The 27,697-nt window shown below is 45.6% G+C and overlaps 2 protein-coding genes across 4 annotated transcripts in view; one reads left to right on the top strand and one right to left on the bottom strand.

Moving 5' to 3' along the window:
- Positions 1-5,648, top strand: part of LOC119699754 (SLX4 interacting protein) — an 83,279-nt gene extending 77,631 nt beyond the window's left edge. The window contains exon 12 of one of the 3 annotated variants that reach the window (XM_038133678.1): positions 5,511-5,648. The gene's annotated coding sequence lies outside the window, so the exon portion shown is untranslated. The remainder of the gene's footprint in view (positions 1-5,510) is intronic. The other 2 variants (XM_038133679.1, XM_038133680.1) reach the window with 2 other exon arrangements.
- Positions 1-27,697, bottom strand: part of JAG1 (jagged canonical Notch ligand 1) — a 36,088-nt gene that overhangs the window by 2,695 nt on the left and 5,696 nt on the right. The window contains exons 3-25 of the mRNA XM_038133668.1: positions 21,035-21,086; positions 15,364-15,618; positions 14,319-14,379; positions 10,420-10,550; positions 10,020-10,139; positions 9,456-9,569; positions 8,791-8,904; positions 7,914-8,027; positions 7,464-7,510; positions 6,795-6,968; positions 6,156-6,306; positions 5,467-5,631; positions 4,841-4,954; positions 4,112-4,225; positions 3,893-4,006; positions 3,652-3,768; positions 3,114-3,141; positions 2,927-3,012; positions 2,014-2,127; positions 1,680-1,789; positions 1,363-1,599; positions 897-1,028; positions 297-447 (exon numbers count right to left, since the gene is read on the bottom strand). Of these exons, the coding sequence (XP_037989596.1) occupies positions 297-447; positions 897-1,028; positions 1,363-1,599; positions 1,680-1,789; positions 2,014-2,127; positions 2,927-3,012; positions 3,114-3,141; positions 3,652-3,768; positions 3,893-4,006; positions 4,112-4,225; positions 4,841-4,954; positions 5,467-5,631; positions 6,156-6,306; positions 6,795-6,968; positions 7,464-7,510; positions 7,914-8,027; positions 8,791-8,904; positions 9,456-9,569; positions 10,020-10,139; positions 10,420-10,550; positions 14,319-14,379; positions 15,364-15,618; positions 21,035-21,086 (2,815 nt within the window). The remainder of the gene's footprint in view (positions 1-296; positions 448-896; positions 1,029-1,362; positions 1,600-1,679; positions 1,790-2,013; positions 2,128-2,926; positions 3,013-3,113; positions 3,142-3,651; positions 3,769-3,892; positions 4,007-4,111; positions 4,226-4,840; positions 4,955-5,466; positions 5,632-6,155; positions 6,307-6,794; positions 6,969-7,463; positions 7,511-7,913; positions 8,028-8,790; positions 8,905-9,455; positions 9,570-10,019; positions 10,140-10,419; positions 10,551-14,318; positions 14,380-15,363; positions 15,619-21,034; positions 21,087-27,697) is intronic.

Genomic DNA, 27,697 nt, shown 5'->3' on the forward strand with positions numbered 1-27,697 from the left:
CTGCTGCAGACCACGGGGGACACCTTGGGATGTCTCAGAGAAAACAGACCTCAGCTCCTATGCCTTGTTACTTCCTGCATTTCTCAACCAGGAGCACGGAAGGGTAGCAGCCCTTTTGCCAGGCGTAGCCGACTTTTGGCAAGTTTCTTTAGGGTTTTTAGCAATGAAAAGACCTTGTGTGCAAAGCCTCCCCATTGTTCCCGATGAACAGGGACTGGCTGAAAGTCTCCAGAGGAAGGAAAGGCTCTGGCCCTTGCAGGAGGCTGCAGGAGCTGAGGGCCAAGGAGCACTCTCACCTGTTTTGCTCTTGGCCGGCCGCCGCTGCACCCTGACCTCGGCGACAGCTGCGATGAGCGTGTTGTTCCCGTCGCGCTTACTGACGAGGTCGATGATCTTATCTGTGATGTCTTTGATGGGGTTTTCATCCTCCCCGATGTCCTCTGCAGACTGCAGGAGAGGCACACAATTAACACCAAGCACCACATCAGATGCACGGGGGAACCTGCTATTTATAAACCTTCACAGGCAGTGAAGGCTCTTGCTACTGTTCATCTACAACAAAACAGAATCCAAGCAAAATGGCCTGCTGTGGGCACTCAGAATTCCTTTCCTCATCCTTAAAAAGACCAAAACCCCCCAAAAGCAAGAGTGATAAAGAAAAGTAAAACAGAGACATGTTTTACTCTCCCTATTACAAGTGCCCCCAGACGGCAGCTTTCAGGCACACACATGTAACCAGAATTCCTTTCCTGTTCTTAAAGGGCATCAGGATGGAAACTAAACCACAAGAAGTGCTGACAAAGCCAGGAATTACTATTTTTATGAAATCCACGTGTTGCACACATATCCAAGCAATTAACTACGAAGACCTTTAAAAATATTCCAGGAATACTTACAATAGCAACGTGGATTTCATTATTTGCCAAGTGGGAAGGCTCACAGGTAATATAGATGGAATATTCAACAGAAACATTCTTCAGAATATTCAGATTCCTCAATTCACTGCAAACATGCTCTGTGGTAAGGCCCTGGAGGATACAAAAATGATGTTGGCTTTTTTTAAATACATATGCACATGAACACACAGATACAAGATTTGTTTGGGATTTTTTTTTTTTTGCCCTGAAGTAAGAGTTCTTCAGGGGAAAAGGAGGTGAAATTCCCTCCAACCTAGCTTTTTTTTCTTCTCTAGTCACAAAGGTATTAAGGCTGCAAGGCTATATTAATCCTCCTCTGCTTTTTGTTTTCTTTGCTAATGAGGCAGACTCAGTTTTTGCTGCAGTTTTCCCTCTGGAAAACATAATTCCATGCTCTGGGAATGAGTCTGTGTGTGCCACAGCCCAGCGAACTGCTGCTGCTTACCGGGGCCATCATTTCTTTGTTGAAGGTGAAGGTGATGTTGGCACAGTTGTCCTGGTAGTAGGAATCTGAGTTGCACTTGGTCCTCACAGGCTGCTGGTTGGAGGGCCAGCATTCCCCCACGGCGGCACACGGGTGGGTGAAGCAGTGGTCGTCCCGCACAGGCACGCAGGCGTGGCCAGCGGGGCACTCGCTGGGGCCCTTGCCATGCAGGACACAAGGCCGAGGCCCACACCACACCTAGGAGAGGATGAATACGGTAAGAATCCACTGGCTAGGGGACAGAAGGTGGTGTAAGCCAAACCACAGCACAGCTGTACCTTAGAACAGGTGACTTTTCCATTCAGACACTGACAGGTATTGCAGTCGTCGTCCCACTTGGTCCCATCTGGCATGACTCGAACACTGGTAATGCAAGGCCTTCCTGTAACTGAAGAGACATTGAACAGAATTATAAGCTGCAAATAGGAAACAAATGCCTTTTCGAAGTTCATCTGAACTTCCCACTAAGCTGCTGCTTCAATAAGGATACTTGCTTTAAAAAGCAACAGACACTGCTCCCCAAAACCAACCCCACACAACCACAAACCCATCAATGTGCAATTATACAGCTCTTGCTGCAAGTGCTAGGATCAGCTCTGGCATCTGGAATACCTTCTTGGCATCCTGGACCACTGCGACCCGGGGGGCAAATGCAACGGTACCCGTTAATTTCATCTACACACGTGGCTCCGAAGGCACAGGGCGAGGACTGGCACTCGTTGATGTCTGTGATGGGAAGGAGAGGAAACACAACAGTTGCTCCATAGTATCCTTTTGTTTTGTCAGGAAAAAACCAAACATGGGATAGAATTGCCTACTGGAGCTTTAAGTTCATTTTCTAGTGTCTACTGGGACATAGATTCCTGCTTGCAGCACCAGTATAACCTCAGAAAAGTCCTTTGACGTTTCTGCTGTGTGGCACTAACAAAGATCAAAACCTGACCCCTGTGGCTACTCGAGCTTTCCAGGGCAAGGACACATTCCTTCCTACACAGACACACTTCCTCTCCTCTGATGTGCTCCAGTTTTGTCCCCCACTAGATTCCTCAACTGGTGGCAATGTTAAACCCTTCCCAGCTCTATTGCTGCTGTGAGACTTCTATTCCATGGCTGTTATTAAAAGAAGTGTCCTCCTACCTGTAATTATTATTAAATTACAGGGAAGCGCATACATCACCTCAGGGCTTGGAGGTGGATTATTAATTGACAAGGTTTTTGGCTGGCACACTTTCATCTCAAGCAGAAGCCTGGGCCACACAAACACAAGGGAAGGCTGTCCCAAAGGGCATTTTGCCCACCCGGATGAACCAAGAGGTTGAAGCTGCAGCTGAAAGACTTGAAATTTCTTTCCTTTTCAGTGTGATTCCTGCCTTCTCCAAATCTGCTACAGATCCAGGTACGGACAGAGACGACACAAGACACCTATCACTCATCTGATCTACTACTTAAGTCAATTAAGATGATTGTCTTGCAACAAGATTCAAGCGAGACAAGAAGCGAGGCAGAGAGCCACGGGAACACTCACTGATCCTGCAGTCGGGCCCGGCGAAGCCTGGAGCACACTCACAGCGGTACCAGTTCTCTCCATCCACGCAAGTGCCACTGTTGTAACTGTGGAGAATTATCACAGACATTAGAAACTGCTACAGATGAAAGGAACCCAGAATTCTAAAGCAACAAAAAGAGCAAAGGATAAACAATAACAAACTTACCAAGGATGAGGACTGCAGTCGTTTGTGTCTGCAAAGCAAAGACAGACAGCATTAAACATGTAGACTTTGGCTAATACAGCTCTACTAGCAGTAAAGAATGATCAAACTTCCCCCCTAATGCCCAAGTTATACTTAGCTCAACTTTTACAAAAATATGCTGAAATTCTCTACGAAATTGATTCCAGGCTTGTACCACAAAATTTGTTAACTACATTGTGGAACACATGTACGCAGGAAGAGATCCTTGTAAAGAATCTAACAGGGAAAAAAAAGTGGAAGCAGACAGAGCTGCTCGTAGAAAAAGAATGCAGGGGAAAACAAGACAACATCTGTCTCCACTTAGCTCATTTGCAACTTTCTCATGCCCAGGTCAAGGCTGTATCACATAAAGTCATTAAAAACAAAGATTCAGGTGATGCTAAAGCCTACATCAAACAAGCTTTCCCTTCTGGATTCAATCTTGACTCCAAGGGCGACAGGATGAGCTCATGTTCTCATCGTGCAACACTCTGGAAGAGTTCAAGCAGAGCTGACTTACTCTGGGTACACGTGGGTCCTTCCCAGCCCTCCTTGCAGACACAAGTGAAGGAGTCCCCGCTGACCACACAGGTACCACCGTTGTGACAGGGGTTTGGCAGGCAGCTGCTGTTCCTCGCTGTAACACAAACAACATTTGCCGCTCAGTTGTTAGAAAGCCGTCAGGCCTGAGCCAAGAGGAACAGCTGAGGTCAGAGCTGCAGCGCTGCATCTGCTTCCTGGCGATTGTGCGGGCTATTTACCTATGTTACAAGTGGCTCCTTCCCATCCCGCAGGACACATGCACTTGAAAGTGTCCCCCTCGTCATAGCACGTCCCCCCGTTGTTGCACGTCGCCTCGTCGCACTGGCTGTCGCCTGTGGAAAACCCAAACCGTCCTTAATGCTGGTGCTCCCTTAGGGCAACCGGTTCAAGCAGCCTATCGGAGCACGTCTGTTACGTTTTGGAAATGCTGAACTTACGGGAGTGGCAAGTTTTTCCTTTCCACCCATTTTTACATTCACAGAAGAAGTCGTTGACCAAGTCTCGGCAAGTTCCTCCATTGTGGCAAGGGTTTTTACTGCAGTCATTAATATCTGGATATGTTAAGGAGAGAAAACAGGCTCAGTAGTGTTTACAGAACTGACAAACACAATGCTTGAAAGGAGCATAACCCACCCCTAATTCTGGCCTGTGTTTCAATTGCGGATTAAATGCCTAAGTCAGTATTTTAAAGTTTTAAGCACTGTCACATAGATGAAGACTGTTTCACTCCAGTCCTCCACTTTGTTTTCATTTTGTTTGTAATCTTGTTTCAGTGAAAAGGCCTATTACATAAACTACTCAGTTAGTCAGGGGAAGGGAGCAGAGCACTCAACTCCTCTCCTGGTTCTGAGATGACAAAATGCAAGTATGATATACAGACAGGCCATAAAGTGGCATCTGCCAATGCAAAGGGTTTCTTCCTGGAAATTATCCAAAGGATAGAGCAGGAAGCTCAACAGTGAGAGCGCCAGGCCCTAATCCCAGTCCAGCTTTGTAACTTGGGCTTTGTTCCAAGACTGGGACTTGGTGGGAGGACCTGGTCCTCTGTGGCCCTTGAAGCAGAGTTTATTGACATAGGTCACTGTCATCTTGAAGACAGTACCAGCCATTCCTTCCCAATGTTCTCCCAAGAGATCTTTCTGTGTGCTGAAGGATGGATTACTTACTCGTTTCACAGTATGTTCCCTCCCATCCATCGCTACAAATACATTTGTACGAGTTGATGCCATCGATGCAAGTGCCACCATTTTTACAGGGGTTGCTTTCACAGTCATTGATATCTGCAACAGTTGGGAAGAAAGAAGAGCATTTTAAAAAGAGGGGAAAAAAAGTCAAACTAGAAGTACAGCTACTAGGAGTCATTATCCTACTGCAGACTGTTTGGTGCTACTTCCATTTTTAATAATACCCTTTGAAAAGGAAGGGTTACAAGTAATATGACAAATGGGTAAAAAACTGCACAAGGTGATGAACCTGTCTCTATTTAAAAAAACAGAAATTCAGGAGTCCTAAAGATCCATGTTAAACCCCAGTATTAACTCCCTCAGACCTTGTATACATAAGGTTTTCAACAACATACAATTCAAGGCCAGAGGGGTCGTGGCTGTGAACCTTCCCCAAGGCCTAGCAAATTCCACTCTGCCTCGCCCAAGAGGGCTATGAAAACTTACAGCAGTTCCAAGGTTCACTGAGATACAATGAAGAAACCCTAAAGGGGTCTGGGAGGGAAGGATGGAATCTTTTCCCAGTCAGAGTGGGGGACAGTAAGTCACGTTCTCTTTTTCACTCTTACTCTCATGACAGTAGGTGCCAGTGAATCCTTTGTTGCATTCACAGGTGAATTTCCCACCCGCTTGGCTCTTGCACTTCCCGTGAGGCCCACAAACGTTGGAAGAGATGTAGCGAACCCCTTCGGGTGTGCTGTTGGAAGCCACTGCCACGGTGCAGCTGTCAATTACTGCAGAAAAGCAGAGACCAGCATGAGAATTACACACGCAACCCCATCCCTCAAGAGCAACACTGTCACTTCCAGCCACGGATGCTTGGAAGACACTCGTGCCATTGAATCATGAAGGCCGGAAAAGACCTTTAAGATCATCGAGCGAAACCATAAACATATGACTACAAATGTGTTTGCTGCTTTAAAATAACATTGGACTCTGCCAACTGTGCATGAAATAATCACAGCATCTTATCTGATGATTGCTGGAACACATCCATGGCCTGGAATAAATGCATCAGGCTATTTGCTACCTGTGCCTTCTGTCCACATTGACATAACGCTGTCTCTCAATAGCTGATACTTAGAAATATCACTCATCTGTTCACACAGAGAGAGGCCTAAGGCAGAGGGCAAAATTCAGCCTCTTTATAGCAGAGCTACTCCAGTGACTGCCCTGCTGGAGCTGCGTTAGGGCTCCAGCGAGGGCAGGGGCAGGAAGCGCGGCCAGACACGGCCCTTCACCCAAAGGCAACACGAACCTTCACACGGAGTGGTGCGGCAGTGATCCTTCAGGTGGGAGCAGTTCTTCCCTTCGTAATCCTCGGGGCAGTTACAGAAATAGTCCATGGCAAGATTGAAGCACTGGGCGCCGTTCTGGCACGGATTTGGCTCGCAGTAATCTATGTCCAGCTGTAAGTAGTGCACAGAGAGGGAAGGGAAGTGGGGAGGGGGGGAAGGGAGCGAGGGAAAGCTGAGTGAAAGAGGTTTATCATGGCTTTCCCTCACCACGACAGGCTGACATTGTGGAATCTGACCTTTTTATCTGCTGCCTCAAAGAATCATTCATAGCACACAGAGTTTAGTCCCACTCGCCACTATTCCGGCAGACAGCTCTCGATATTAAACTGCCAAAGTTAATAGTGAGAGCTCCACAAAGCCTGACGTGCAAACTCTGCAGTCTGTTAACAAAGAGAATCCTCCACAGCCTGTCAGGGGTTTGTTGGTTTCTTCCCCCGCCCCAATATATATTAATCAAGCAGTTTCTTGGCAGACTGACAGCGATATCAAGTACAACTTTATTCTATGCTTCAGTGGATGGAAGGCATTCCGTGCTCAGATCCGGAGCGTCGGAACAAACGGCACTGGCTGAGGGCCTGCCTTTCACCCAGCCTTCTTACCTGACAGAGGTTTCCCGAGAAACCAGCGGGACACAGACATTGGAATCCATTGATTTCATCCTGGCAGTGACCCCCATTCATGCAAGGGTTACTTGCACATTCATTGATGTCTTTCTCACAGTGATCTCCTGCATAGCCAGGTGAACAGATACACCGATAACCATTAACCAAGTCCTGGGAAACAAAAAAAAAAGTTTCAGAGTTAATGTTGTTCCTCCCTTGATATATTCTTATTAAGAAAAAAAAATTTAAGAAGTTAAAAAAAAAAATCATCTTACTATGTCCAAAATATTTAGAGGGGAAAAACCAAACAGACACACAGACCACCAGTCCCAGTTTACCTTCTAATTTTCCAGGTAGGATACATTAATCCACAGGTTGAGGGAAATGCCTACATTTCCAGTAGGTAGTTTGCACAACCACCAGCTCATTCACTGGTGACACTGGCAGTGAAAATGAGTCATTTATTGATGTTATATTTTTTTGCCCTTACTATTCTACAGACATATCTCAACATGCTGTAGCATGACATAGGCCCTCCCCCAACTTAAAGACATGACCATTTGTACCAGCTATTTGCTATTTTCCAAACTTTTTGTGCTTAGACTCAAATGTTTTAGTTACTGTTGCAAGTCTTGGGGAAACCAAGGTAAAACAAGAACGGCTTACCCGACAGGATCCTCCATTCTGACATTGTCCACGACAGTCGTTAATATCTGCAATAAAATTAGCACGGTTAGAAGGCAAAAATATATTTACACTAGATAGAGAGTTCAGGTCTCTCTAAAACTGCAGCTAGATAAACTTTTTGTCAAGTTTCCTGCATGCCTTCCTTGAGATAAGGTTATTATAATGGGTGGGAAACCTTTCGCGATTCTTCTAGGAGAGGCAGTAAAACTTCACATCATTGTTTCAGTCCCTTTATCAGAATATAGCTATGGTACAGGCTAATGACTTTGATAAAACTGTGTATTTTCATTCCGCACCAACTACTCCCTTTCTAAAAACATCAACTGCTGGGGCTCTGCCCAGTGTTTAAATTGAGCTCAGAACTCAGGGGCACACACACACATGCCCAAAGGACTGGCCTTTAATAAACCCAAGGGTATGGACACTTACTTATATCACAGTTGTGGCCAGACCAGCCAGTAACGCAGTCACAGTAGTAGCTGCCAATCAGGTTCCTGCAGGAGTTGGCATTGACACAGGGCTTGCCCTCACATTCATTGGCATCTGGAAAACCAAGGGGAACATTCAGGGGGGAAGGGAGAAGCCCACGCCCCAGCAATAGCCAGCAGTTCCTCCAGAGCTAAGAGGAACTTGCAGCGTGCAGCCGGGATTAGTGTGACTCGAAGGAACAAAAGTCAATCATCATCAGCCTCTGAAGGCTCTTTCAGTTTCTCTGCAATTAGAACATACAGGCTACGCTAATTATTTCACAATTACCCAGCCACTCATTAAGAGCAACTTGCCCCCACACACGCATCTCAGCCGAGCATTCTGAAGGAGGAATGCTGCAGCCTGGTCATTGGGATGAGCGTGTTGTGTAAAGAATGCAGCCAGCTCACTCTCCGTGAGATCATCCCCATTTTGGAACCCAGCTGTGAGCTCCTGGGTCTGGAGGAGTTGACATGGTTGAGGAGATACAGCAACTTTCTCACAGGGTTAAGGGAGAGAAGCACATGTGGGGGCGGGACTGGGAGGCCCAACACGCAGCCTCCCCACTTCAGGGCAGTTCTGGTTTGAAGGATGTCTCTGGTTAACTATTTCCTTCAAGTGCCAGCATGCAAAAGGAAGGTGATGGAAGCCACACTGCTCTTGGACACTGTCCTAGACCTCAGTCCTGCAAACAGACACTACTGAATGTCTTCAACATGCCAAAATACATCCACAGGCTTCAGAAACATGCCTGTGAGTTATGCAGGACCCTGATCCCTTTTGCATTTATCTTTTCCAGCTCTGGAACAACACTGGATGAAGAGAAAGCAGTTCTTACCTAGCTGGCACGTTTTGCCAGTCCACTGAGGTGGGCAAATACACTTAAATCCATCAACTAGATCCTGGCAAGTTCCTCCATGACCACAAGGATTTGGAGAACAATCATCAATATCTGTAATGCAGAATGAGGAGAGGCTTAGCTCCACTACCAGACTGGCAATGGTAGTAACTGTCAAGTCTGACAAATGGTTGCTGCTGCTCAGGTTTTCCCTGAGGAACAGAGGAACAACAGGACTTCTACTTGGAATTTGCAGGTTATCTTGGATTTCAGCAAAAGCCTCATTTAAGGAGAGGAGTAATGTGAAAAGGGGTTTCAAAGCACTGGGGGGAAAGTTTCCCCTGTGGACTTTTTGCAAGTGGAAGTGCTATTTGGATCCAGCAAGTCCCTCAAAGTAGCATATTTAACAACATGCCAGACCACTACAAAAATTCAGCATTCTGCTTCTTTCAAGAAGCTTTGGGTTATTCCTTCCCCGGTAGTTGACAAAACCCTTGATACAAGCAAAGGGGAAGAGAGTGCACAGGGGTGTAAATGGCTGCTGGGAAGCAATGCTCAGGCTGGGAAAGGTTAAGTAGTCTGCCCTGTAAGGTTATGAGGGATTAGAAAGACTGATCAAAACCAGCAAACTGGCACATTTTTAATAAATACTGCAAAGGACTCACTATCAGTGCAAGTTGGTCCAGCCCAGCCAGGAGCACACACACATTCAAATCCCGTGGATGTCTCGAGGCAGCTTCCCCCGTTGTGACAAGGGTCGGAGAGGCAGGCGTGCTCCGCTGCACGGGGACAGAGGGACATCAGGGCAGAGGCTACAGCAACGCCACCACAAGCCACCCCTGCTCCCTCCACATGCTTCTGCTCTGGACACACCATCAGCACTCTTGCTGCACCGCACTCCTGCAGGTGAAGCCAGGAATTTCCTGGCTCGAGGAAAGTCTCGTTCCAGCTAAGCTCACCAGCACACCGACTGGAACCTGCTGGAGCCACGGCCACACAGGGTGGCTCACTGTGACCTCCCCAGCGAGGCTGATGTTCAGAGACACCAAACAGGCATGACAAAGCATGAGAATAGGAAAGGCTGCATCTTTGTACCCAGCCCTGACTGGGTACGCCACAAATTGAGTTTTCCTCCATCTCATACAGTGCATCCAAAAGCAGCCACCAAAAGCTGGCAAGAATTAACTGTCAGGTGGCAGTTAATCTCAGCAGCTCCATGCAGCACTCACCAATTTCACAGTTCTGTCCCGAGTAGCCCTCAGGGCAGGAGCACTGGTATTTGTCAGGGCCAGTGTTGCTGCAGGTACCACCATTCAAGCAGGGCGGGTGGGTTCCACAGTAGTTCAGATCTGCAAGAGGGGAGGAGCGTTAAAGCCGGGCTGGAAGGTTACAGGAGCATCACCACGTGCTTTGTTCTGCTATCCCAGAGCCTTTACAGAATGCATGCCCACAGAGGAGCGGGACAGGACAGGGACCAGCTAAGGACAGATGCTAACCGTGCTGGAGCAGCAGTGGGGACAAGGGCAGGCAGCTGAGGGCCAGCGCGTTTCGGCAGCTCGCTGAGTCCCGCGTGCGCAGCCTGCCAGCGCTGACATCCCAGTGTGACGCGGCCCTCTGGGATTAGCATACCTTTGTCACAGAGCTGACCACCCCAGTTGGTTTCACAGAGGCACTGCCATGGTTCAATGCAAGTGCCATGGACACATCCCGGGTGTGGAATGCACTTATCGCAGTACTGGCCTTGCCATCCATACTGACACCTTCAGGAAAAAGGCAAAAAAAGGGAAAAAAATCAGAACAGGGAAACAAACCCAAACCCATCATAACTGCTGAGTGTAGATATGAGTGTGCAACTCCAAAGCTTGAAGAAAGGCTGGGAAGTGGAGGAGAAGGGCAGGATGAGGGGAGGGGAGAAGCTATTCAAGGATTGTTTGATGGTTTCTTGTAAACAAACATTTTGGTAGTTTTGCCAAGGTCTCTGTAGCCAGCCTCCTGACAAAAGAATAACTGTTCTGAGAAAACCAGCATGAGGCCATTCAGCACAATAACACTCTTTTGGAGCCTCATATAAATGTGGCAGAGAGGGTGGGTGTGCACTACAAATCAATCTCTGGACTTTGACAGGGTGCTTTATAAATTGAGGGGGGAAGAAAAAGTCAGTGGAAACAATAGTTATCCAGAGATCCTCATGAATACAAGGTTCCAGGCGTTGCAGCCACACTGGGCTTGCAGGAAGACAAACAAAACCATAACCAGCAACTCAGCCCTTGGCAAGGCAGCAGCAAAACATGAGGAGTTCCCTGCTCTGTCAGAAGCCACCCTTCTTCTGAATGAGAGACACCCAGAGAGCCAGTATGGACTGGGCCACAGTCGGGGATGCAGAAAGCAGCACGGCAGGGTTTTACACGTGTTCAGAGATCAGCTGTCGGTGTGCTTCTGAGTGTGATTTATGCTAATAACCTCCTTTCAGGGAACAACTAAATCATGTCCAATTCTGAGAAACACTGATGTCTGGAGAATTTACTACTATTTGAATTCTTTATTATCACCATCAATGAGCTACCTGAATTCTCCACTTAAAAGGAAGATGTTCTTTTAAAGTAAAGCCCCCTTAAGGGAAAGCTTATTTTGGCTTCCATTTAGTTCTCACTAGCAAGACAGACCAAGGATCCTTCAGATTAAAGTGAATCTATAGATAGGAACAAGCAAAACAAGTTGAAAATGAAAAGCAAGGGCTTTCTGAGGTACTGTATTTCATTAACAGGTCCTGAGAGTAATTGATCAGCAGCAATTATGCACTAAGCCGTCACTAAATTATGAAAACAAACCTCAGCTCTACAGAAGTCAGCTAAGCTTTCTATTTGTAAAACCCCCCCACCATTCTTCTGCTGGCAATTTCTTCTCATGGGAAAAAGCCAGAAGGATCTATCCAATGGATAATCACACACAGCCAGTGGTAAGTCCGACTTCCCTTCGAAAAATCTCAGGTGACAAACTGGATCCTAATTAACTTTTTTTCTTTAATAGCTATCACAATAGCAGCCCTTTCAAAGTCAATGGGAAATTCTTATTAGTTTGTGTGTTAAGAAAAGCCAGTCAGTGCAAAGAACATGAAAAAACCCCAGATAAGGCAAAACAGCCTCCCTCGAGCACCTCTTGGAAAATCCTTCTGGTACAGGACATATACTGAGAATGCACAAAGATCAAAATTAAGGACCAGATCCTTTTAATTTGTGTTGCATTCAAAGCAACTTGCCTGTGAGCTTGCACACAAGCCGAACTCAGGGACCTCGCCTGCAAAGGCAGGTATCCAAATTGAGGATTGATTTTACTCCCATCAAATCAAAGTGGTGGTGGGTTCTTTAGAACAAGTGTAAAGAAAGCAAAATAATTTAAAAATCCCACACCACACTAAAAAAAAAATAAAAAATCATGAGCTTTAGAGCCAAAGGTACTACTTCAAACATCGGTTTCAAAACATAACAAACAAAATGGGATAAGGCTATGGGCATTTAGGGGAAAAAAAAAAAGAGTGGCATATCAATTCCAGAGAAAGATTCACAGTAATAACTCACGCTTAATAATATGTATGCAGCAGTTTCTCATGAGAAATTTAAAGTTAACTTTCCTTGTACAGTGATTCATGAGTAAAAAATGGTTTAGTTGGCCGGCCAGCATTGAAGAAAGTGACTGGCAGCGAAAGGGAAAAGGATATTTTAAGAATGTTTGCAAGTTGTCTGTTGTACCAGAACACAGAGCAGTTTCTGCTCGGATGTTATTTTTAAACCCTGTTGCATTTGTAGCATACAGGCTATATGACTCATCAAAACTTAAAAGAAAATAAAATCTTGTTTCTGTGTTCACTTTAAAGATAGTGGTCTAACTTGGCAAGCAGAAGTTATCTGAAAGCACCAGAAGGACAGCATTGTTTCAAGACTATGCAAATCAAGTGTGGGAAAGTTGCACCTTAAGTAAATAAGAGCACTAGTGCATGTCTGGGCAGTGAGTGGGAGGCAACAGACTTAGAAAGAGAAAGGGAAGAAAAAAAATCTGGAAACAAAGCCTGTTGTTCTGACTAGGAGACAGCAACCCCTACAAGGCATGTTTATTCTGATGACAGCAGCACAAATCACTGCTAGCCCTGACTGATATGCTCCTCTCACCATCTGGCCCCCCCATGCTTCCTACTACTTGTTAGGCTTTATTTTAATTAAAAAAAGATTTAGATTTGGTGTTCTGGGGGTTAACCAGCTTCTATCAGTGCTGCTGAACATTAAAATCACAGGACAAGTGACAACAGTTCGCCCCCCTGGCTGGACTTTCACTTTGCCAAGCTCTGTGAGGATGAGAGGTTACTTCCCACCTCACTTTCAGATAGTTCCTTGGTAGTTTTTGTTTTGTTTTGTTCTGAAGCATGAATTACAGAAGCAGAGAAAATGAATGAGCCACTATGGCTGGTTAGGCTGAATTCTTATAGAATAGTCAGACACTCCAGATTCAGTTCCTGTTGGGACTCCAGTCCACTTCATGCAAAGGTTTCCAGCAACAGAGGATCCACCAATGTGCTTGCTAGGCAGAAAAATTACTTTCTATTCCTTCAGACTTCTGAGTCTTATTCAGGAATACCCAAGCTTCACTTTTAACCCTTCCTACACAGGATCAATATCAACATTTTTGTAACCTCAGAAGCTCTCAGTTGTAAACAGAAATGATAAAGGGTTACACGCAGTAACTTGGAACCTGCCTGTTGATAAAGAATACCCACATTTAATAACCATTACCCCTCTAAGGGTAAGGGACAAGAATTCCCTGTGCTGTAAACATGTGCTGCATATTTTAAGGCATTCCAGATATTTAATTGTCGGGTTATGGATAAAATCTGCTTTCCATTGTCTCCTTGCCAGGACAGAAGGGACTTCAAAGCACGGCAACAAAATTCGGCATTCATCAGAGCCCACTGACAAGATTTCATCCCAGCCATTAACCTCTCAGCACTCGGAGCCAGGCTCACAATGGGAAAGGGACCCAGAGATTTAACTAATCCCATTCTAAAGAATGCTTGACTTTTGCCTACTGATGGAAGAAACCAGGGGGTGGGAGGGAAGAAGGGGGAAACACTGAAAGGGAGAAGAAGAGAGAAAAGCCACACTGTACTTCAAGCTTGGAATTGAAAAAAACCTATTAATCAGGCTGTTGGAAAAAAACATAGCCACCAAACATTTGCACTATTTATGCAGAAACAATTAGTTAGTGCTCATTAGGCAGCATTCACACGATTTATCCCATAGCCCCCTCTCCCTCAGTGCCACCACTTCACAAACCAAAAGCTTCTTAAAATTATCAGTGCATTAAAAGCCTGCTCCCCCCTTATTCTGGGCAAGTCAGCATGAATAATGTGTCTTGCTCAAAACCACAACTTCCAAAACGCCCGCCCTCCCTCCCTCCCCAGTCCTACTGTGTTTAGCATCACTTGTTTAATTAGTTGGGGAGGGGTGAGGGGAAAGCAAGGAGGGATAGGAAGCATTTACCTGCACTCTCCTGGAATTGTGCAAGAGCCATGCTTGGGGCTACATCCCTGACGACAAATAGCTGTTAAAACAACAAAAAAGAAGAGTATCAGCACACTGCCCGCTTCCGGCGCCTTCACACTCGTGGGAACGTTTTAATCTCTAACCAGCACTGCAATCCTGCTGAATCCAAGCTTTTAACCAGCATCTCCTATCAAGTCTACCGGAAGGAAAACCAAGGTAGGTGTCTCCCCGGGATAGGACATCTATCAGCTTTTCCTTTCTATAGGAAATCTGTTCCTCTGACTTTGCAGAGGAATTGTTCCTAGTGCTGTTCAAAGAGCTGTTTTCATGTGGGAGCCCAGGTCACTTGGAGCCTACAGGTTTTCTTTCTCTGTCTTTTGCAGGTGATCTGGGCCACTCTCCTGGCTTTACACCTAATTCAAAGCAGCTTTTAACTGCTCCAGGTTTAGTTCTGGCTGTATCTCTGAAGAGGCAGGATATCAAGATGAGCAACAATTCAAATTGCAGGTAAACTCAGTCATTAAGACAGGCTGATAGTCTGTTCCTAAGTCCTGCTTTCTCCTTCCCCAATTACCTAGGTAGCAGCCATTCCCTAGTAAACATGTTGAACACGATCTCAGGTGGAACAAACAAGCCTGGGACTTTTCAAACACCAAAGCTTTACACTTGCCAGGTCAGCTCTAAAACAAGTCTCTCCTTCCTGCTTGTCTTGAAGTTCTGCACCAAAGGGGAAATCCTTTTTGAAGTCAGCAGCAGAACTCCCATTGAAGTCAGTGGGCTGGGTTTTCTTCCCAAGGGCAAAGATGCGGATAGTCAGGGAAAGAACACATCTGCTAAGTGCCCAGTTCTCTCTCCAAGACTTCAAGGCAAGGCAGAAAGTACTCTTCTCCTGCCCCCAGCTCTCCCTGTAAAGAGCTGGTCACTGTCCCATCAGTCCTTAGCCCCCTGTCTGCACAATCTGACCACTGAACGCAACCTGGATAGGCCGCCCTCAAATCCCTCCCAGTCCCAGCGGTGTGCAGGTCGAGCATTTGTCACGAACCTTTGTTGCACTCTGGTCCCATCCAGCCTTCCAAGCAGGTCTTGTTGCCGTTCTGGTCACAGGTGTGGTGGGTGAAGAAGTCATCGCGGGGCCGGCAGAACTTGTTGCAGCCGAAGCCGTAGTAATGCTCCGCACACGTCACGCGGATCTGGTACTCGAAGTGCGCGACCCCCGCGTTGTGCTTGAGCGTCTGCCACTGGCGGCTGGGATTGATCATGCCAGAGTGGGAGGCCTTCTCAATGATGCGGTCGGGGTCTGCAGGCACAGGACATGGCAGCGTTAAACCTCCCTGGAGGTCTCCTCACTGACTCCCACATCACAGCTCTCCAGCTTCACGGGCAAGACGCTCTGAGGCAGCCACTTGGTTTTATTAACTTTCTGTTTCAGACAGTCAGATAAGGCTGCCCTGGAGCTACAAACCATTAACTGAAACACACATGCAGCATTATCAAGCTGAACCAAGCTTGAAATCAAAAGGCACTGTTCAGTTACTGCCAATCGCTCACCCCTTTTGCAGTGTAAGGGCATCCACCAAGAATTCACACAGTACATGACTAAAGAAAACTCAGCTCCAACAGACTGGTACAAAATGTGTTTTCCCCTGCTCCTCCATTAATGGCACTGGTTTTGTTTTCAACTGGAGCATTTACAAAAACAACATACTACAATAGCCTAATAAAGCCATGTCTACAGGCTGAACACAGGCACCGCAAAAGGTATGCAGCCTTTTCCTTACGTGCAAACACTAAATTGAAAACTACCGACTCCAGCATTCAGACGACATGGGCAATCTCACAGATTTTGGCTGAGAAATACCACAGAAGTCCTGTCTTCAGACAGCACCTGAGAGTACAAAGTAAAGATGACCAGAGCTCAAAGCAAAAGACTCAAACTACTGCATATATGTGCTATAGATCCCCTTACTCTCTACAGAGCATTTCAAAGTTTAGGTTTGCACTTGACATTTAGTTCTGGCAAAAGTCTTCTGGCTTTCAGAGCCATACAACTGTCTGAATTATGGCTTGAAATAATAATATTTCACATTTGCTTGGAACATTGTATATATCTGCGGTATTTCACTTTGTAGTCCAGGTCTTGTGACTTAAACGATCTGACACTGCCTTACGACCCACTGCTACCCAGCACTTGACTGCCGAGTGAAAGTTTATCATAAAACAGCCAAAATATCCTCGCAGACAGAGTTCAAAACCAGCAGTGAGTACATGGGAGCACAGTCCAGCGACAGGAGAATGTGAGGTAGGAAGGCAGCTTGCCAGGGATGTGTTAGCAGCGTGTGAAGTACTGGCACCTCTGAGTGTTCAGAATTAAAATGTACTGATGTGCTGCTTGTTCTTCCAACAACTACAAAAGAACATTCTGGGATTTTACATAAGGCAGAGCTGAAGACTAATGAAGTCTCTACTAAAGCCACAAGATGACACATGGGCAGTTTTTAATCTGAGATACTTTAAAATGTATTGCTAAGGACCTTTGATTTGCAGCTTTCAAAAAAGACCTTCCCAACAGGCTTCTCAAGCCTCAGATACCCATTCTGGATCCACCACTAGGTCCTGCCTGCTTGTCTGAAGTTTGGAATGAAGTCAAAGCTCTTGCTGCACAGCCACAAAAAGAGTGTCAAGACTCAGACCTTGTGAGCATCTGCCCATTTTTGGGGGTATTTGTGACTTGAGACTACAGCATTCATTATGTGTTTACAGTGTGAAATTAGGGGCAACAACTTCTTAATCACCTTCTGGTATTTCTGGTTCTAGAATATTTTTCCATTTAAATCAGTTTTTATTATTCATTGGCACTAAGCCCCCAACTCCACAACTATGTGTCAGACTTTCAAATGCAGGCAGGCCTTTATTAATTTAAATCCCATTCACAGGTAATGTGGATGCCTAAGGACCTTTCCATACTGGTACATCCAGAGCAATATCACGCTCTGTGCTGTGCAGGTGTAAGGCTCTTAGATCTCATCAGCAAGATTATTGACTAATTCTAAGAGGTACTTAAGCAGATGCATATCTGCTTGTCTTGAATGGGGCTAGTCTGGCAATTACAGTTCCACTCATGCGTGCTGGAGATGGCTCTGCTGCACTTGCCAAGATTACGCTCCATGCACAGCACAGCTGGAAAGCAAAGGCACTTCCCCAAACACCCAGTGTGCATAAAGACATCCTGCTCCTTGTGAGTAGAACAACTTTATCCTCTCCTGTAAGTGGCAGAAGAAAAGGAGAACGACACTCAATTCAGTTTTGCAAACTAGCCCCCCCACCTCCACCCCCACACTCATTCTTGCTTTTCCAGTCTTTTCCTGTTCCCCCTTGGGAACATACCACTGACAACTATTTCAGTCCTTGGCACCAGAAAGGGAGTTGCCTTGAAAAATTGATCTTTCCTTCTGCCTCTGCTCTTCCATTCTTCTCCTATCTGCCAGCTCATCAGGAAACCTGTCCTTGCTGTACGTCTATGACCTCTCACTCCAGCCATCAGCTCTTTGGAGACCTGAACCACAGCCTGAACTCAAATGGAAACACCCTTTTAAGTCCACTGGACTTCATTTATTTTGCAGGTGCTCAGATGAAACCCAGCTGCAGCTTCCCTCTGGGTCACAGATAAAATGTCTTCCACTGGATACACATTTTAAAGCTGCCCCCATGCAGCTGAATTCCAACACAGCCTCACAGGTTTAAGCTCCCTTTCCATTAGCCATCACCCACAGTTTTCACAATGAAGCTCTGGCATGTTCTTTCTTGTACAAGAGCTCCTCCACCCTTGGCTATTCCCACCTGTCAGAGTGCACTTACACAAGGGTGCTGACCCAGACTCCAGGGGAGGCATTGCAGCAACCCTGCCATTCTTAGCCCGCACCAGCCACGGTTCCAGTTTTATAGGAAGCAATCCCAACACAGCAGAATGGCTAAGTAAATAAAAAGCAGCAGTCAGCCAGGCTTGACACAAAGGGATCTTCTGAACTCCACTGCCTTCATCTGACTCAGAACCTCATGCTTTGATAGAAAGGTTAGAGGAAGCATTAACCCATTAGAAATTGATGAAGTGGAAGAGAGAGGCTTTCTGTACATCTCGGGCTTCCGCTCCGCACTTCACTGTCAGAGGCTCTGTTGGTTTTATTCACTTCTTGTGGCTACACTTCAAAGCTATAAATCCCTCTTTTTATTCAATGGGCAACTGTATCAAAGGTTTTAGACACAAGGAAATGAGCTATTTTGACTGCCCACCTTTGCCTTTCAGTGCTCCAATGTCTGGAAATTATAACTGTGCAGCATCAGGAAGCAAAAACAACAACAGAAAGAGCCCAGAGTTCTCTGAGCAGTTTGGGTGGCCAAGGACAGCACAGTTATTTTTGAAAGTCTTTGTTTCAGACAACTTCCAGCCACGGCTTGGTTTACATTGTGAAGTCTCTTATGCCTGCCTGGAATTCACATGCAACTGATACCAGTAATTTACAATAGCTCTTTGACATAGTTTGAGATGCAATGTCAGCCCATTAGCTTTATGTATGAAGCAACAGTAGCAAGATGGCAACCAGACAAGAACCAGAGTAAGAAAACCATTTGAGTTGAATCTTGGCTCCAACAAAGCACGATTCTCATCAACTTCAACAGGGCCAGAATTTAACTGCAAGCCACTCTTGGAAGTGAGACAAGAGAGAGTATGTGGTAAAGCGAACGTAGGAGGAGTGGAATGTAGAGGGGGGAAGGAAGCATCCACTCGAGGATCTTCTAACAACTGCATTGATCAGAGGATGCTTTCAGAGCTATTGAAAAGTCACACAAGGCCTACTAAACCCACTTTTATTGCTGAGAGCTCTCACGGGGTCTTTACGATTCAGTGGCAATTAGGGCAAAAGAAAACCCTGGACATCAAAAAACCCCACTCTTCTCATTATATGATGACAATTGTTTTGTTCTAATCGTTTTCTTAACTAGTTCTTCAAGCCTTACTCTGCAGCTCTGGGAAAGCTAAGTCAAGCCATGCAGCACAAAGGAGAAGTTTTGTGCAGCGCAGCGACTGGAGTGACCTGCAGATGGGTAAGTGGCAGCAAAGCTGGAGCAGGAATGCAGATCAGGAACATATGCAAGAGCATGTCTGCACTTGGTCAAATGCACTGCTGAGAAATGAGGCAATTTTGTCTGAAGACAATTGTACTTCCAGAACATGAAAGCAAAGAAAGGGTTCATTGTGTAGCTTTGGAAATGAAGTTGTTTCATGAAAAAAGATGAGCTCTAATAATAGTAAAAGTGGCAGAAACCCAGTCTGAAACAACTCCCAGATCCTACTATAAACAAGATTTTCATTTTGAATTCAGGCATCTTCCCTTTTTAATATTTCACTGCTGCTGCAGTGTCTACTTTCTTCTCCATTTAACACTCTATATCCAAGAAATCCCCCAGCCACTGCTCCATGACTGTGCTGGGCTAGAGTCCGGAATCACAGGTACTGCAGCAGTGCTGAATGAGGCTGGTTGTGGCTACCCCTGACAGGCCACGTGATTTGTCTCAAGCAACAACTGCTTTTCTGGAATGAAGAATTAATAGGACATCCCATGTACATTAAAAAAAAAAAAAAAAAGGAGCAGATCTGCACAGAGTAGTTCCCAAGCTATGCACTCCTCACCAATTAAAACATAAAAGCACAGCACCGTGCACACTGGCCTTCCTCTCGAGGCGTGAAGCCCATTTCACTCCTGCACGGCTGCCACCTTGGCACTCCAAAGCAGACTGCAAGAAGCTGCTGTGGGATTTCTGTAAGATGGAGCACAGTGCTGCTGCCTCCTTGCTGAAGGAAAAGGCCTGTTGTGTCAACAAAAGCTTTACGAGTCGAGATTCACACTCTCTCCTGTGGCTTTTACCACACACACACTGTTAAAGCCCTAGGCTGAAACAGAGCTGATTTTGCCCACCTCCTTCAGTAACAGCAGGCAAAAAGCAGAACAGCTCATGTGCCGAGAGACCCTGTGCAGCTTCCTCTAGCCACGGGAAAAGCTGAGCAGAATGGTTCCGAAACCAACCAGAGACATTCCAGAAGATCCCCACCCTTGATTTTCAGCCAGCCCTACCAGGTGGTGTCTGGTAAATATTTTTTCAGCCCCTGCATATAAACCCCCAGACATCCAACTCCCAAGGAAGAGCTGGTAGTAACTCCTCTTTCTCATCTACAGTCATTAGATGGACATGGACATCAAGTCTTACACAGATTTTAAGTTGTTTTCTTTTTTTAAAGCAGTACATTCAGTTTTGAGAAGTGCTTAGTTTATAGAGAGGTCTCAGGTGAACAGGACTTGGGCTTCTGAATATTGGTCCTAATTAAAAAGAACAAAACAAGACCCAAAAACCAAACAAAGAAACCTGAAGAAATCCCTTGGCTTTTACTCTCCCAGAGGAGAAAGAAGGATTTAACAGCATCTATTTTTAGGCATCACACTGTTGGTGCCTAGGTGAGCAAGCTACTCGCCCTCGACAGGCAATGTGAGTGAGGCAGGCTGCTGCAGAGCCTGGAGGAACTGCAACAAACTGTCTGGGGGAGTGCTTTGCCCTCTCCTTGTACTCCAACTGACAGCAAGCTGGGGAGGCTCCCAGAGGCCCTTCAGTGCCCGGGACACAGAGGTGTCAGAACTAAATAAGCCAGAGGAAGGAATACTTACTTGTGGAGTTATCATTGTAATCCCACGCCTCAACAAGCAATGTGTAGGATCTCTGCAAAAGAGAAACAAGAGTTAGTTTCAAAGCCACACATGACTAAGGGAAAGGAAAAAAACCTGCCAACAATTTTAATTAAAAAGAAAAATTCTGGTCTCTACACCAAAGCAGATACTTGAACACAGAAATAGGTAAAAGATTATGCTTGAGACAAACATGATCTTCTTGAAACCCTGTAAGCTACCTTATCCAGTCTGACTTAGAAGACCTTTCACCTTGGATAGCTCATCTTTGTTATCATTAAAGCATCTTATGTACTTAACCAGGAAGTACAGCCTTTGACACTGCACTCCAGCCGAAATAAAGCATGTGGGACAACTGCACATGGAAGACAGAAAGCACCGGGAGAGCACAGCAGCATCAAAAAAACCCCAAACCAAACCCCCACTCTCAAAAACTGCTTCAATAGCATTTTAGTTACGGAAAAATAGTCTGGATGTCCCTTCCCCCAGCCATCCTGAAAGCAAGGAGTGTTGCTAAGATTACTGCGCCCTGCCTTGACAGCGCAGTCTCCAGGGACTTTGCTTTTCAGCACCCCCTTTGAAAGCTTTGTCTGCACGAGGGCCATCGCAGCTCCCACAAGTATCAGGTAACGGAGGGAAGGACTGATGGATATGGAAGGGGGTGGGGTGAGAGAGAAGCACTGTAAAACAAAGGCTAACATCAGCCTCCTTGCGAGAGCGGGGAAAGGGAAGCCTGCTCTCCACCCGCGTCCCTTTCACAGATGCTCCAAGCTGCCAATGAGCTCTGCAGCACTCCAGCAATAATAATCATAAGCATACACTGACTGAAGTGACTCCATGGGCTGGAAAGATGCCAGCTATTACATCTAAGCCACCTTTATCTTCAATCCTAACCCGAGAACAAGACCCATTAAAACATCTCCTCCTCCTCCAGCTCTACCCCGAGATATTATTATCCAGGCTGTATCTTTCAAAGTTGCCATTTAGCCAGCCATATCCAAACTTATACAATGATTAAAAACCAAAACAAAACACGTCCTGTCCAGAAAGGAGGAAAAAAACCAAACCAAAACAAAACAAAAAAAAAAACCTGAGGGAAAATAAGCAAAAAAATTACTTGAAAAGTAAAAAATATAATAACTACAGAGAAGTCAATAAATGTAACATCCTTCTGGACAGCAGAACAATAACACTACAAATAAAAATTCTGTGAAGAGCTTTGATGCTTTGCCATAGCAACTGTGCATTGCAAGGTTTATTTCTCCTTAACTGTGTCCATGTTCAGTCACAGGCTGCTCATCTGCGGTCTGCAGTGCCTCTCTGTAACAGAGACCAAAACACAGTTCCGAGAGTGAGCTGCTACAAGGTGCACGGGGGTAAGGTAGAACTCAGATTTCTGAAGAGGAGGGGAAACAAAAGAGGAGGAAAAAAAAAAAGAAAAAAGAGAACAAGAGTTGGAGCAGACTGCTTTCTCACGACTGGACACAGCATGAGGCTCTGAATGAAAACCCAGTTTGTGACGGACACCGGCTTGCCGTATAGCCTAAATATGTTTCATATTCAAAGCAGACCAGGATTCCATTCTGTTCACTGATAACTGTGGGAAAATGCTTCCAAAAGTAAGCAAAGCTGGGCAAGCCAGGACATGCTCCCCAACTTCTACGCAGAGGCTCCACTGGCCTGAACCATTTTTGGTTAATATTTCATGAAAAGTTATATGTTACATGTTTCTATTCTAGACCAAGTCGGGCAACTTGAAAGAAACTCTGAAAATCAAATAAACCAAAATGCAACTCGATCATCTAGCACCGCTTAAAACAGTTAAGAAGTCCTTGCACAAGTCAGTGGTGAAAAAAAAAAAAAAAAAAAAGAATGAAGTAAAACAAACAAACAAAACCAGAATAGAACTCCCGAGCCATATTACAGATGCAGATTGCACTATCTTGGGTGCTTCCTCCGTGGTTTAATTACCAACATTAAGCAGCACAAGCTCAACATGTTACTGCAAGCTTGACAAAAAATATTATGATATAGAGAATGAATTATGACAACTAGCACTACTTCCAATAAAGTTAAGGATGTTTTCCTTTCGGCCTTGCATAATTGTTTTGGAAGATATTTTGTCTAAACTCATAGCAACAGTTCCCTGCTGGTTCTCAGGACTGTTTACCAACACACCTAGCCCTTAAGGAAAGGAAAGGCTGAATCCTAGCTGTGAGTGCTACTGTTGCTAGATACTTGTGTGACCACTTTCCACTACCACACAGGAGTTTGGTTAAAACAGAGGAGATGCTTCAGCTCACCTGGATGGAAACAAAATGCAGGGGGAGCACACCTACCCTTGTAATTCCCTTATTTCCAACTGCCCCCTCTCATTTTGTCTGAATGTATTAAATGAAGAGTCCCTGTCCTGAAAAGAGGTGACGCAAAGAATGGCATTTGATCCCTTGGCTCTGTCTCTCTCAGCATGGGGAAAAGACCAAAAAAAACCCAAGACTTTGTGTTCAGAATGGGACGCTTTTAAACAAAAGCCACACGGACACCCAGAGCCTCACACCAGTAGCAAACCCCCTTCAACAATCCAACTATCACATACCTGTAGCTAATTCCCTCAGCCCTCCCAGAAAAGGAGCTCTGCGCAAAGCTGCACTGTTGAGATTTTTTAGAAGTGCATATCATCCCCACTCTATAGATCAAGGATTCAGATATCTCAGGAATGACTGCTTACAGTGTGGAGGTTTAAGTTTTCCCATGCCCAGAGATGACCTCTGCCCATCTTTGAATAAATATATATATCCAGACACAAGAATTCCACTTCATGCACCTTATTCCATCAAAGCGATGTCCTAGGCAACAAGGCAGCAGTGAACCCTCCAGAGTCACACCCAATTAGCCACTGTAAACCTGAGCTTGACCAGAAGGCAGGGATTCCGGCTTGAGAGGAAAGGCAGCTTTGAAAGGAACAGCAAGTCCCTCAACTTTGCAGATCAGTCCAGAGGGCTGAAAGGCAGCATGGCCAAATTTAAGCAGAACTTCTGTGAGCGAAGCTAGGAGAGGATGGAAATGGTCAAGTTCACACTCCAAGAAACAAAACAAGCATCAGTGTGCAAGAGCTGTTTTCCTCAATGACAAGACCCTGACACTGTGTCTCGGTCCACTGATAGTACAGCTCAAGAGACTGTGCAGACCCAAAACCCATGAGAAATTGTCCCTTTTAAGGATCTCAAAGGGCAATGCAGCCTCCTTTCTGGTTATTTAAATGAATCCTGGCAGCTGCAGGTAAACAGGTGTTTAAAGCTCTCTGCTTGATTACCCTCTTCCCTCCCTTCACCCAGACATCCACCCAAAGGAGGTGCTTTTGTACTCTGGCTTCTGAAGGCACTCTGCGAGTCAGTGGGCCAGAGCGAGATTAAAACATCCGGCTCCTCAGCCGAAGCGCTGCCTCGGTTTTCAAAGGGCTCGCAACTCGTCTAACTCCTTTCCCTCCTAGCCCTGTGGTTAGAGCATGCAAGAGCTTTGCTGAGCATGTGAAACCATGACTAGACAAATGCAGTGGGAAGTTTTGCATTCGGAGCGCTGCGCCTGCTCCTCCTCTGCCAAACAAGGAGAGCGGGTTAAGCCCAGCCGCCTTCTCCTCACGCTCTGCACAGCTGTGAACGCCAGCTTGAGAAGGGAGCTCACACACACCCTGTCTGCACCCGCGGCCGATGCTGAGGACACCGGCACAGCAGGCCACAGGCGTCCAGCTGTGACATGTGCGAGAGGGAAACTGAGGCACGTTTCAGCGTGCCCGGGGGCCAGGGAGGAGGGCATCTCTGAGCAGGGTTAAAGCTAGCCACAAACCCACTTCCTCTGAACAGCACCAGCACTGTCACTCGGGTACCCTGTCGCTCCACGATGACACTGCGCCGATGCATTGCCACATAGTGCCACAACTCTGACCACTGGACATCCTTCAAAGGAGTTAAAGGCAACTGGCTCCTCACCCAGAGGATATGCGAACGTACTCCAGAAAAGGAGGAAAGCCACCTAACCCTCTTAACCTTTTGCGAAATGGAACATCATCAGGAAGCTCCTCTTTGGGACAGCCTACGTAAGGACAAGGCAACACCCTACAAAGCTGTTACTCCCTCAACCCGGTGAATATAAACACAGCTCAAGCCGTGGCAATCCCTCTCACGCCTCAAAGCCTACGGCCAAGAGCTCGGCTGAACCCGAGCAGGCAGCCCAGCCAAGAGCCTCATCAGAATATGCCCACACCAAAACCGCACGCTGCTCCTTTACGCTTCGTTCTGAGCAGCTCCTTTGCTGCTCCAAGCGCCAGTAAACCCTGCACTGCCGCAGAAAGGAGACAAGGAAACTGAACCACAGCAGCAGCTCCAGGAGAGACCTGCCCCCCGGCCTGCCTCGGCAAGGGAAGGCAGCAGCCCAAGTCAAGACCTTCGCGCACCACCACGGCCACCCTCCTGCCAAATGATGAAGGACACAAAAGTACCGCTATCCAAACTATGCATACGCTTAAGCATCCAGTAAACCAGGCTGATCTCTGATCTGGCAAGCCTGCTGGAATAATGAGTATCCTGTGAATACATAATGTGCTGAAGTTGCCATTGTGTGAAGTAAGTCCATGGTTTGTCTGGGAGCCGAGCAATGCTGAGTCTACTGCTGCTTCCTGTTGCTTGTCCTGTATTAGCATTATTTTTGGATAGGCCCCATTATGTTCTGTAATCCTCACTGCAGTCAGTATGGCCACACTATTGTTCTTGGTTAATATTAGCAGTCAATGCCTCTGTCTGGGTGGCCGGACTACAATGTATTCCAATCATAAAACTAGCATGCATTAACGGGACAATGTACCGGGCTCAGGGGGGAGACTTGGGGGTCTTCCCTCCACCCCTTCTTTAAAAAAAAAAAAGGGTATAAAAAGTATAGTAGCTTCTTTTCTCCCACCTTTTCCCCTCTCTTTTTAAACTAATGATTTCAAGTGATCTCAGCTACCAGGGTGCTTCATACAACAGCAGCATTTTAATCAGCACCTTATCTAGTTACGGAGTTATTTTCTCACGGAGCCCCACTTGTCAAAGAGCAGCAGATAGGCCAAAATGTCAATGGTTGCTTTCAACCTTCCCCAACAAGCAGATTACCTGCCCTTATCACTCCCCCTACCTGTTTAAAGCATCCCACTGATAATTAAATGCACCAGTTACAAAAGGGTGGCAAGGTTAATAGACAGAATACCTAGTAGCCAGCCAAGCAAAACAGTCAGGTTCACATGGAGCAAGCCTGAACAAGAAGCCTTTCTACTTATTTACCTAAGTGCCTAAGAACTGGGTTGAGCTGGTAAAGGACTCTGGACGTTTGACTATTTACAAACCACTCTAACCACTTCTATCCACTTTTTGCAGTTTCTTCTGAACACTACAAGAATAATGAGTGTAATTTACGCTGCAGAATAGTGACCACAGAACCATGAGCTCCACAGACTAACAAGAAACAAATGCAACAGCTTCTAGTTTTGACATATTTCCTTGTGTTAAGACACAGAGGTTACCAGGTAAATTATTAGAACTGCGTCAATTAACATATAGAACTTCTGTCCATCTACAGAAATTCTAAGGTAAGCTTAATTTCAGTTTTCAAAACCAATCCTGTCATTTGTGTTATCTACAGAGATACCTCTCCTTATCTAGAGAGAAGTACTTTTAAGAACTGTAGCTCAAGGCTTTTGCTTTGCAGGGCATCACAACTGCATTAGGAGTGAAGCTGGAATAAACAGCTCAGAGCCAAGCTCAGCAGCTTTAGAACCAGCTGACTTCTACTCCAGCCTCCAGCCCACTGGGAAGCGGTGCTTCCTTGAGGGAACTGCAACTTTAAGGATAAAGCATCGATTTTATGCAATTCATTTTCAGCCATGCTGACTTCCAGCTGCATAAACAAGCTGACAGTGCTGGATGTGTGTAGCCTGAGAAAGTTTAGGACTAAGCTTCAGTGTCAAGCCCAATCCAGCTGCCACTGAAGTTAAACTGCAGCAGGCCTTTATTATAACAAGAACAAAAACTCTAGGAGCAGGCAAGATGAGGATTTATTTTTAGACAAATTATGTTAATATAGTCAAATGGATTTACCATGAAGATGAAGCTCTGAACTGGCTGGAACATAAAAAAAATTCTTTAAATATGTAAGAAGTCCAAGACCTCTGAATGGCTGCATCACTTCTCTCCAGTCCTGGGAAAAAACCAGCCTTGTGATGCTAATTATGCTTCAGATGTCACTTAATACTCCCAGCTCTGTTTTGAATAGTAATCCTAGGCAAAACATTACACTTTGAGTGCTAAAATTTATTCTTATATCATTAATCAACAATAAATGACAGAGTATGGATTTGATTAATATGCATTTTGCTATTATAAAAATTTCTTCTGATCTGCCCATGCTCCAAGATGACTTAGCATACATTGCTCAAGAAAAGCTTGAACAATATTCTAGCATTTGCTTCTATAAATTTTCAATAAGTTAACTGGAGGGAGAGAAGAAACAAAATCAAAAGCCAAATTTTAGTCCTAAGACTGTGACATACTGGGCTTAAAAGAAAAAAAAAAAAAAAAGCAGATGAGTCTACTGGTATTTTTTTCCTCAGATTCAAAA

This window comes from Motacilla alba, chromosome 3, assembly GCF_015832195.1.
Source record: "Motacilla alba alba isolate MOTALB_02 chromosome 3, Motacilla_alba_V1.0_pri, whole genome shotgun sequence".
NCBI lineage: Eukaryota > Metazoa > Chordata > Aves > Passeriformes > Motacillidae > Motacilla > Motacilla alba.